At 44.6% G+C, this 12,082-nt stretch overlaps 2 protein-coding genes across 3 annotated transcripts in view; one reads left to right on the forward strand and one right to left on the reverse strand.

Annotated features, from left to right (window-relative positions):
- Positions 1–12,082, reverse strand: part of LOC142804425 (UPF0764 protein C16orf89 homolog) — a 92,672-nt gene that overhangs the window by 77,080 nt on the left and 3,510 nt on the right. The gene's annotated exons all lie outside the window — the stretch shown is intronic.
- LOC142804399 (uncharacterized) overlaps positions 1–12,082 on the forward strand; it is a 57,184-nt gene that overhangs the window by 30,316 nt on the left and 14,786 nt on the right. The window contains exon 1 of one of the 2 annotated variants that reach the window (XM_075891111.1): positions 1,051–1,203. The exons of the other annotated variant lie outside the window; for it this stretch is intronic. Within the exon in view, the coding sequence (XP_075747226.1) occupies positions 1,131–1,203 (73 nt within the window). The 5' untranslated portion in view covers positions 1,051–1,130. Of the gene's footprint in view, positions 1–1,050; positions 1,204–12,082 lie in introns of those variants that run through there. 2 annotated transcript variants of the gene reach the window in all.

Genomic DNA, 12,082 nt, shown 5'->3' on the forward strand with positions numbered 1-12,082 from the left:
GTAGCGAGACACTGATGCCAAGACAAACGTGGTAAACGATGCCGAGCAACCGAATCCCATGAAAAAGCCGTAAAGTTTGTGTCCCCCCCCCTCCCTGCACCCTGCATTTTATTCAGCATATGTAAACGCGTTGCGAAGCATGCAGCTAGTAAGTCTAGGTGCAATGCTGCGCATGCCAACAGATTTAGAAGGTATTAGACGTGAATCGTAGCAATTCCTTGATCTGTTGTAAAGAATATAATGAGCAATCAGTAAGCTGCGTTAGTGATAGGATGCGCGAACACATCAATTTACTTTCTACTAGCACGGATGAAAAATGTACGGATTCATTGCAAGGCGTGTGATTTCGAGCCTCTATTCAGCAATGTTTTAATGACTTGAAGGGCTGATACACCGAAGCAGCACTAACTTAGTGAAACGTTTCAGATCTAAGCACTTGGTCCTGATAATTGTGTCAGCATGCCATCGGTGTTTTTCAATGACAAAGAACTCCGGTATGTTCACAGTGGTTCTAGCATGTAGTGAGGCGGCCTTTCTGTGTCAGCGCTGTTTGCGCGCATGATCGCATCAGTTTCTTCTCCACGTTTTCATCGATATAAAGCCAGTTCATAGTCCAGGAAGTAACCGGTGTATTGTTGTGGAGCGCGAGCAGTCGGTTTTTTTTTTTCAGTCAAGAAACTCGCTAGCACACGCTGCCTTCGTCAGCGTTGACAGACGAGAGATGGGGGAGCGTAGCAGAGTGGAAAGGAGGGGAAGCGCATGCACAATGGGTGCGTAAACGCCGCTGAGAGGGATGCGCAGAAGAGAGAAGGGGAAATGGTGAGTTAGACAAGTAGGTAATAATTCATATTGTAACTTCCGTCAGATTTTTGCGTAGTTACATTATGGATAGAGAGAGGCTAGCGAGCGTAGGCTAGCCTACACTGCCTGCGTCAGCGTTGCGACGCGAGAGAGGGAAGAGCGAATGAGAGAGGGAGGGGCGCGCACGCGCAGTTGGGGTGGTTCAATCGCACACCGTATTGAGCTCGACTAAAGATGTTTCGTGTCCAAAAAGCATATCAAGTTGACGAGTGCATGTGCGGTATTCTACCGTCGTGATTGACGTAACTAGATATTTCTTTAATAGTGGTATGAAAGCTGCTGCTTCTTTTATGCGCACCAAGACGGCAAAAATGCTGCAGGACTTCTGCAGACACCCTGAAGGTAAGTGTTGCATCGTGCGGCTACAGAGTATAAGCAGTCGTTCTGTGAAAAAAATGCGTACCGATTGCCTTCTTAGAGTTTACAAGGGCAACCTCTAATCTGTCTTCATGTAATCTGCTTGCCCGGTTACTCACGGCCTGCAAAATTTCAGCAGAATGGCTGTAACATTTTTTGTAAGGGAACGGGGGCGTCGACTGCCAGCGGTACGCTTATAACACACTTTCAACTTTGTTTTCTCGTAGGTGGGCCCTTCATTTCTTAGTACAGATGACGCGAGCGTTGTTTCCACACTGCAACCATACATACCTAACTGATATGACGAACTTGTAGATAATAGAGCATAGTGTTCCTACTAAGAAATCCCGTATTTCTCATCGGTCCTCTGTTCGTAACTTTTGCTGCATGCATAGGACTCTTCATAGAAAGTTGAACACGCATAGGTGTCCTGTTGCGTATGGAGCACTGTGTTCCCTTCCTCTGGGAAACTGATGCTGGAAGCACCTGACTCATTGAATGCTCCCGTCATTGTCTTCACGTGCCCTGCAGGGAAAGATCGATGGACATCCTTCCTTGTGCTTCGTTATTGTCTGCTTTCTTTCTTTCGTATTCCAACGCAGTAGTACTGCACAAGGAAAGAATGAAGCACTCACTCACAGATTGTTCTGCTTTTTCATCTAATTCCTCCTAACCAGTGGCGGAAGGGTAGAAAAACAAGGCTATCGACGAGGGGCTACTTTTTATTACAAGCGCTCGTCCTCTGTCAGGAGCGCCGGGATGGCTGTTTAGGCAGCGCAGGCTGTTGAATAATTCATCAGTGTACGCAGAGCCTCAGACGCTACGGGGAGTAGATCGCCAAAACGAAGAAAAGAAAAGCTTTGCCACATGTTATACATCATAGAGTTCTGGGCTCGTTCTGCGAGTAGGGTGTGTTTGGTTCCTTAGGCTTCGGTTCTCGGCATTTACTTGTCTAAACCAAACTGGCTTTTGGCGCAAATAAACCATTATGTATGGTTTGTCAGGATTATTTGCTTAATTGCTAATCAAACATAGTGGATTTTTTTAAAACCTAAATACCCGTTAAGACATAGATAAGGGATGCAAATACCATACCATGGACGACAAACTCCTTTTTATGCAAGAATTCCGAGACAACGGAGCCTGTTTTCTCGTACTGCTGGAACTTCGCTTATCAGCGAAATGTGCTTTATAACATTAAAGGCACCTTTACACCTCGACCAATACAGCAGCATCCGTCCCTTACCAGTCAACACTTTTGATGATAGTCCGCGTTATCTTATGCTCATTAACAATCTCATGTTGGGCAAAAGAAAATTGGGGGACCTTCAAGTTGCACCTTTAAGAGTTGAACGCGATAACGATATTTTGTTTCTAGTGTGTACTTTAAACACTTAGTGATTGAAATCTTTTCGAAGTTTGTAATCACCCGCTACATGGCCTTAAGGGTGCAATAGAGTGTGTGCCTTCTTTAGTGGATGACTGACTTAAACCATGAAGTCATGATAATTTCATATTCTGACGCCCGACAGCAACCTAGGTTTGTCCCAATTATTAGGGCAGTATTTCGTTTTGTATTGTGAAACATGTGCACAGTGGGCGTGTGTTTGTAAAGCATGAAAGTTACTTTCACTGCGTTTCCAAGCAGAGGAAGATATTTCCTTTGTATTCACAAGCAGGGGTGTGCCTGTGTGGTAGAAAATCCGCTTGCTACGCAAACGGATTGCTACGCAATCACCCTCAAACCCGGAATGTTTTGTTATTTATTTCATTTGCATATTTCTCGATTTTTCGGTCACGCAAAAATGATAATTTTCCGCTTACAACGAACGAGACCGACACCCAAGCCGACGCTGGAATTTCTGCGAAGCGAGCTTTTTTAACGCTCTCGTGTTAAAAATAGGATTTGAGCATGTTCTGTCATCCATTCTGTGCGAGAATATTAAGGGGGTTGGGCGTCTGAGGGAGGGGCACTAGGCTGTCTAGGTATGTTGCTGAGCACAGCGGGAAAGGTACATGAGGAGGAATGTATGGATGAGAAGGAAAAAAAGGCGGAGGGGAGCGAGTAAAGCATTGCATATAAAAACGAGAAACAACGAATTTGACATAAAAAAGGCAAGAAAGACAAAAAGGAAGCAAAGTGGGAAGAATTAGACAAAGGAAGACGCTTAGCGTAGAAAGAAAGAGAGACGTAGAAACAGACTGAAAGAAAAGACAAAAAGACAAAGAAAGACCAAGAGGAAGAAAAAAATGAAACAAAAGTTGGGAACGAGAAAGAAGTACAAGTAATCCATAGGGACAAAATAAGTTATATATATAGAAAAAAAACAGACATAAGTCAAAAATAGAAAAAGAGTGGAACAAACGAAGCCAAAAATAAAGATCGACAAAGGAGGCCACCGAGCTCCGCAGTGCCTTCAAACTTGACACCACTAAAACGAAACTGCCTGAATTTGTTTTATACCTAGTGGACGTACCAGCAATCATCGACCAATCACGGGACGTACGGAAGTAAAAAATAAAAAAAAATAAAACCACTTTTTTAAAGTAGTGCTTGCACATTACAAACTTACCTTCCATGCTAATCAAGCTGAAGGAATGAGATTGTTTTCGTGCTATCGCAAACCCTCTCTTTAACAACGATATAAGTTTAAAAGAAAGGCTTGTTCGTGAATTTGAGTCTGATTGCGGTGTTCTAGGTAGCGAAGATTTTTTAGTGTCAGTGACAAAATGCAATTATCAATATTTTTAAGGACTTGCCACCCAAATCAGAATCAACCAGTCTGTCAACTTTGCTCAAAAAAATTGTACTCAGTACAGGGGCTACCTTGGATCCAATACACACTCCATTCTTTTGACGGAACAGTCTATCTTGAAATAGTACAACCGTGCTGTCCAAGTACATGCACTGCGCTGGTCCTTGTGTTCCCTTCTTCTGTGTCCTTGTGTGTGTGCGCAAAAACTTCAATTATGCAGCAGTACCAACTAGCCCGTCTTTCCGTATTATCAATATTAGATGTCTGAAGATCGTTAACGTTTGTCACACTGAGGCGACGTTAGGAAAAACGATACGCCGTCAAAACCAGCCGCAATAAACGTCAGCGAAGTAGGTAACGGCTTCCTTGTTTTAAACAAAAATGTATAGAAATATTGCTGATAAAAAAATTGAGCAATTGGACGCATAACAGGTATTTTATGAGGTTGAAACTGGAAGAACAGAGTCTCAGTTTTCACAACACGTTTTGATAATCAAATATTTTGCTTCAATAATATTTGTGTCTGCTGCAAGATTTTGAATTTTAATAATCACTCGGGCGCAAATTCTCGGTCATCCTTATCGGAACCCGATGCTAGGGTGAAATCGGTCCCCCTTTTCTTAGAAGCCACAGAGACTGGGATATGTGTGTTTAGGAAATGCTATACAGAATAAGGCACTCGCGCTGTCACAGCGCGACGTTTGTCATGTGGGATTCTTGTGGAGTGGGTGCGAGGTAGCAGTAATTGGAAAGCAGCTCTCACGTTTCGCAGAAATCATTCAGAATAACTTTTTGAATACGTTAAGCGAGAACTCTGAAAATTACAAATTGTGAGGCGCCGGTGCCCTTTTTGTATTTTTTTCCCGAGTGCCACTTCTATCAGCCATGCACCGCGAGTCACTCCATCAAACGTTTCTTACCGTTTTAGCTCCAAGTTCAAACAAAATTTATTGGTTGAGGTCTCGTTCCGTAAGTCAGAAGGTATTGGCTGAGATCTTTTGGTAGGTCATGTTTCTTACTACTGTGAACCCTTGAAAACATCTCGGCACCGAATGAACAAAACGTAAAAAAAGGCCCTCAGGGTGACAAATGATCACGAAAGAAGATAATAAATCGTGGACCTGAAGTTTATGGGATCGAATCCTTGCCGTGCAGCCGAATTTCGATGGAACAAAATGGTAGACGCTAATGTGCTTAGGCCGAGTTGCACGTTAGAAAACCTGAGCTGGTTGAAACTGCTGGAGTCTTTCCACACAGCTCTTACAATAAAATAGGGATTTCGGAACGTGAAACACCATTATTATTATTATTATTATTATTATTATTATTATTATTATTATTATTATTATTATTATTATTATTATTATTATTATTATTATTATTATTATTATTATTATTATTATTATTATTATTATTATTATTACTACTATTGTTGTTGTTGTTGTTGTTGTTGTTGTTGTTAAGATAAATCATCACCCAAGTGTTTGCTGTAGAATGTTTCAAAGGTGATCTAATGGAATTTTCCAGAAAGCACATTACCGGGCACACCAGAACAAGTTTCCGTCGCCCCGCCGCGGTGGTCTAGTGGCTAAGGTACTCGGCTGCTGACCCGCAAGTCGCGGGTTCAAATCCCGGCTGCGGCGGCTGCATTTCCGATGGAGGCGGAAATGTTGTAGGCCCGTGTGCTCACATTTGGGTCCACGTTAAAGAACCCCAGGTGGTCGAAATTTCCGGAGCCCTCCACTACGGCGTCTCTCATAATCATATGGTGGTTTTGGGACGTTAAACCCCACAAATCAATCAAATCAGAACAAGTTTCCGGTGGAATGGCGAGAGCCTCAAAGTTCACCCAAGTTACCCTGCTTGCGCGTGCGTTATCAGGAAAAATATTTTAAGCACTTCAGAGAATGCGGCTTATTTTGTTACAGCAGTATAAGTTTTTAACTGGTAGTTATCAATTGCATGCTTTAAAAGAAAAGCTAGAATGCACGTCATTGGCACTGGCCTGTGACCGTTCGTGCTCCTGTTGAGTTCTTAAAGGAGCACAGAATGAGAATTTCCGGGAATTTCGACCACCAGGGGTTCTTTAACGTGCACCCAAATCTGAGCACACGGGCCCACAAAATTTTCGCCACCCTCGGAAATGCAGCCGCCGCAGCCGGGATTCGATCCCGCGACCTGCGGGTCAGCAGCCGAGTACCTTAGCCACTAGACCACCGCGGCGGGGCCACACAACGCTGAACGGTGCGTTATAGATTTGCATTTTGATATCTCTGGCAAAGAAATGGAGGCTCCGCAATAGCACTGAGCGTATATGATATTGAAATTAACGTCATTAAAGTCTTCACATAATACAATTTATCAATTTAAATCGATTCATTGTTTTACTTCAGGGATTTTTAGGGTACCTGGGCACAGTAACTTTGTTTGTACAACTATTCAAATATGATGACACCACCATACTTGGTGTCATTGACACAATCAGAGCACGCGCAGCCAAATACGCTGAACAGCTGTGAGCGTTCATGCTTTGTAAATTCTAGCATCCGCACGCTTTCCCGTTTCTCTAACGTGGCTTTAACGGGAGCGCACTCGTTTGGTTTGTGATTGAAAAGTAGTATGAGAAAGGCTCACAATTGAATATGTCCGGGTAGAAATGCTTGATTCCAGTCGCGTTTGATTTGTATCAAGGCAGACCGCGATTGAAAGTGTCACCGATCCTGTACGACACACACACACCAGAATGTCTCCGCGAAGAACGTGTATCATATAATGTGTTGGCAGCAGTCAGTGACCATTCTAACTGCATGCTTCAGCTCATCCCTCGATGTAATTAAAACTAGACCGAGTGCCTCGTCAGACACTTCAATATTACAGCACCGCTCCTCGTTGGCACATCACCATTTATTTACTCTGCATACCACGTACCTCGGAATCGACGTTATGCGAAGCATGCGGAGGGAAGGTAACCGTGTTGCAATTTTTTATAGTGAGACATGTCATGAAATGACGCTAAATATATGTACAAACATTGCACGCACATATATATGTTGAAGAGCTGCAGATGTTTATATAGTGAGTTATTCGCACTTGCGCAACGATGCCAACTGAAACATACGTATTAGCAACACCAGAAGCTGATATAAAGCGCTGATGCTCGTGAAAATGCTGGCCCTGGACACTGCTACATAAATCAACTTCAGCGCATGGCAACTAACCACAATTGACGTTAACCCGACGTGACGGATGTATGAAAGGAGCACATGTGCAATGTTTATAAATTTCGGTAGGCCGCAGCCACCCCTATTGACGTTTCACGAAGATTAACGTCCATTTGAAAAGCAGTTCCGAGACCTGGCGTAGCTCTTTGGTAAAATGCTTCATTGTCATGCAGAATGCTTGGGTTTGATTCAAGCTGGGACCCTGACATTTATTCTTTGCATTCGTCGGGTTGACGCGACTGATGTCGGGTAATTCTTAGCGCTCACGCGTTGAAATTGCCCATGTGTGTTCTCGTCGTTCCTATATAGGTAGATACGAAGATACGATACCTGTGGCACATACCCGCATACCAGCGGCACGTACCCGCCCCTGGGTATGCTCCACTGTCTGGCGGGACGTGTTCGACGACCTACGTGACGGGAATATGACTTTATTGAGGTCTTGATGAGCGCGTCATACTTGCCAAACCATCTTACCTTCCCATGCTAATTTTGGTTCACGCCAAGTTAAGGGGGTGACTACGAGAGCACCCAAACGTAAGCGGCTAGATAGATAGATAGATAGATACGCTCAATGTCGCCGAAGTTCACTAAGAAATGCTTCGCATTTAAAACAAAAGAGCTATGAACGCGTGAAGCACAAGGTGGTGGCCTGAGCTGGCTGGCTCAACATACTCGACAAGGAAAACCTTTTCAGTTTTCAGAACCTTGAAGTCCGCTCCGTCCTATCTTGTCCCCTCTTCGAGCATTCTGCGCACAGAAAAGGTTTTCTTGTCAAGAGTGCAAGTATGACGTTGGTGAAGAGTTTGCGACGAAGAAGCGTTGCCTTAGACTGATGCGTTGAAGAAACAATGCCTCCCGACGAACACGCCCCGCCGCGGTGGTCTAGTGGCTAAGGTACTCGGCTGCTGACCCGCAGGTCGCGGGTTGAAATCCCGGCTGCGGCGGCTGCATTTCCGATGGAGGCGGAAATGTTGTAGGCCCGTGTGCTCAGATTTGGGTGCACGTTAAAGAACCCCAGGTGGTTGAAATTTCCGGAGTCCTCCACTACGGCGTCTCTCATAATCGTATGGTGGTTTTGGGACGTTAAACCCCACATATCAATCAATCAATCCCGATGAACACGGGAGTAGGAGTGTGATGAGAAATAAATTTGTTGGCTTTCTTCTCGCACCAGTTTCAGCATTTACTTGCGCAGAATGGCCGTCACCTTGAATAACTGCAAATCCTGGCCCACGCACTTCTAATAAGAATATCATGTATGATTTCATATAATCCATGTATACTTGGCGTTCCGACTGTGTGACGTCTGCATAATTTGCATAATTTACTAGTTGAGCTTCTCGAAAATTCAATACTAGTGTTCACGAACAAATGAAAAAAAACAACGCACGCATGTAAATGCTAGAACGGTTGACCACATCACCCGCAAAACGGGCTGACTGGCGTCTAAAAGCGCTTACAACCATTTAACTTTCATTTCGCGATATACGGTGGAGCTTCTTTCTGTTTATGGTTTATGTAACGTTGCTGCGTTGTTGCAAGTTCTCATACAATGGTTGATAAGAAATGCAAGTGCTCGGGTCCAGCAATTTTAACAGTTCTATAGCACACCAGTTCTGCGCCACTTAGAGCTGACCTAAGAAGTTAGCACTGATGGTCAATAGACAGTTTTAGTTTAGCGCGCTCAACGGCTATAAGCAACACAACGTGCGGCGCGTTGGGAACGTAGCGGCTAGAGTTACTCTATATGCTACCTTTAGGTGGTAGACTTGCGCCACTGATAGAACTCGCCGCTCGCGCTCCCATTCGCCCAGCGGGTTCACGTGCGCGAAAACATCTATTTTAGGGAAAGCCAACTTTACGGCCATGCGGGTTCTGGCGACCACCGCCACGCGTTCCCGCCTCACGAGCTCACTTTTGTTCTCTTTTAATGTTCGTCAAATCAACGCCGCATGTCAATAGAGCGAAGGGACACACTCTGGGCTCATGCGGCGTGTCTTGTACTGACGCCGAGATGCTGCCGGTGAACTTGGCCGTGTGAACACGAGTGGTGCTGACGGAAGGGGTGGCTTTTCTGCATGACATGGGTGTCTCAGTGGGCGAGATGGCGGACCTATGCGCAGCTCTGTTCCCTAAAGGCAGCATATACAGTAAATCTAGTAGCGGCTGAGGCTGTCGCGCACAGCGTTAGTGTACCGTACGGAACAGCCAAAACACTAAGTGCGCTTCGGTGTAAACAGCCTTGAATTGTAGTGCTGCTCTGCGCCATCAATAGACGAAGGAAGGAACTGTTAGCCGATGGTCGCGGCCTTTTGAATGCGAAGCGTTTCTTAGCAAACTTCGGTGACTTTGAGTGTATCTATCTATCTATCTATCTATCTATCTATCTATCTATCTATCTATCTATCTATCTATCTATCTATCTATCTATCTATCTATCTATCTATCTATCTATCTATCTATCTATCTATCTATCTATCTATCTATCTATCTATCTATCTATCTGTCTGTCTGTCTGTCTGTCTGTCTGTCTGTCTGTCTGTCTGTCTGTCTGTCTGTCTGTCTATCTATCTATCTATCTATCTATCTATCTATCTATCTATCTATCTATCTATCTATCTATCTATCTATCTATCTATCTATCTATCTATCTATCTATCTATCTATCTATCTATCTATCTATCTGTCTGTCTGTCTGTCTGTCTGTCTGTCTGTCTGTCTGTCTGTCTGTCTGTCTGTCTGTCTGTCTGTCTGTCTGTCTGTCTGTCTGTCTGTCTGTCTGTCTGTCTGTCTGTCTATCTATGGCTTTTAGCTCTCCTGGCCGTTTCGATAATCGTATCGATACCAAACCTGGTATGGCATAACATGACTGTATGAAGAACATATTTGAATATTCATAACAATAAAATTATGACATATATGTAAGAAATATCATGATGTACATTTCACGATCCTGCAGCTCTTGCGGTGGTTTTGTTCACATGCAATGTTGCAAAACTGGTATGGTATGACATGAATGCATGGCGAACACTAGAGACAGACCCTAACATAAAAATTATGACATGCCTGTCATGTAATAACATCACTACATGCCACGCTCATGATGTGCTCGTGGCCGTTTCGCTAGCGTCACGTATACCAAATTTGGCATTACAGTAACTGAATGAATGACGAAGGTACGTGACTGGTGCAAACATAATGATCATTCAATGCTTGTCATGTAACACCATGACTACATGCCATGCTCATGATGTGCTGGTGGCGATTTCGCTAGCTTACTTATACCAAACTTGGTATTACGGGACGTGAATGGATGACAAACGTATGAAACTGGTGCAAACATGATAAACATGAGATGCATGTCATGTAACAGCATGACTACATGCCACACTGATAATGCGCTCTCGGGCCCCGTCGCGGTGGTCTAGTGGCTAAGGTACTCGGCTGCTGACCCGCAGGTCGCGGGTTCGATTCCCGGCTGCGGCGGCTGCATTTCCGATGGAGGCGGAAATGTTAGAGGCCCGTGTACTCAGATTTGGGTGCACGTTAAAGAACCCCAGGTGGTCGAAATTTCCGGAGCCCTCCACTACGGCGTCTCTCATAATCAAATGGTGGTTTTGGGACGTTAAACCCCACAAATCAATCAATCAATTAATGCGCTCTCGGCCGTTTCGCTAGCTTCACATATGCCAAGTTTGGTATAAGGCGCAAATACATTTCCACGTGACGCGGTGTGCTTACTCACCGGCGTTCATTCCGTCGCGTCACGCTGGCGTTGACAAGCCAGGCGCTGGTCCCGTCATATACTCGGAGGCGCGCGCCGCGCTGCGTTGCTTTGACGCATGCGCGCTTCAGGACGTCCGGCGTCCCTCCGTCACGAAAAGAGGGAGACTCCGTGTTGTCTGTGTAACGAATCGGCGCGAAATGCAGCACATAGCGTTTCACGCCAGTTGCCGTCTGGCCACGCCGACGGACTGTGGTCGCGCCTGGCATCAGACTATAGTGTGCTCGCGTTATTCTAACGTGGCGTCGCTGTGCCCAAAGTGCGTGCGCGTCAACGCTACATAGGAGTATATTGGGCCCTTCGGGCCCTTCATGATGCGCTCGCAGCCGTTTTGCTAGCCCCACATATACCAAATTTGGTGTTACGTGATGTCAATGGATGACAAAATATATGACTGGTGCAAACATGATAATCTTGACCCGTGTGTCATGTAAGAACAGGAAAACATGCCACGGTCATAGTGTGCTCGCGGCCATTTTGCTAGCTCCATATATACTAAATTTGGTATCACGTGACGTGAATTGATGACGAAGGTAAACGATACATTCAAACGTGATAATCATGACACGGAAGTCACGTGCTGCATCATTTACCTTCACCTCGTAACGTTGGGCTAATTTTAAAGTGACATTTCAACATTTCTCATTCGTGCTTCGCATATCATCGATTCCCACCCAGCGTACGTGGGATCTGCCAATTTTTTTTCTTTCTTGCGTTTTTATATATATAGATACGTATACATATACGGTGAGCGACACCGATGTCGAAGTCAGCAGCAAAATCCAGCCGAGAGTAACCATATAATTGCTATCGCAATAACATATTCTCGATGCTTTGTTCTCCTTCTTTACTCACTGCAAAAAAGAAAAAATACAGATAGGTCAGGTGGGAGACGTGAGCTCAATCAAAAGGCCAGGCGATCTCGAAAGACTTCACATCCCGAAATACGGGGTCTTTAGGCTTCCTTTTTTTTAATCGACTCTTCAATTGCCACATAAGCCTGTCGCACTCACTGTGAAGATCAAGAGTATAGATAAGTTGGAAAACATTGAGCTCTCAGGCTGTCCCTCAGATGCGATTTTTTCGGACTTTCTCGTTAA

The sequence above is a fragment of the Rhipicephalus microplus genome, chromosome 1 (genome assembly GCF_043290135.1).
Source record: "Rhipicephalus microplus isolate Deutch F79 chromosome 1, USDA_Rmic, whole genome shotgun sequence".
Lineage (NCBI taxonomy): Eukaryota > Metazoa > Arthropoda > Arachnida > Ixodida > Ixodidae > Rhipicephalus > Rhipicephalus microplus.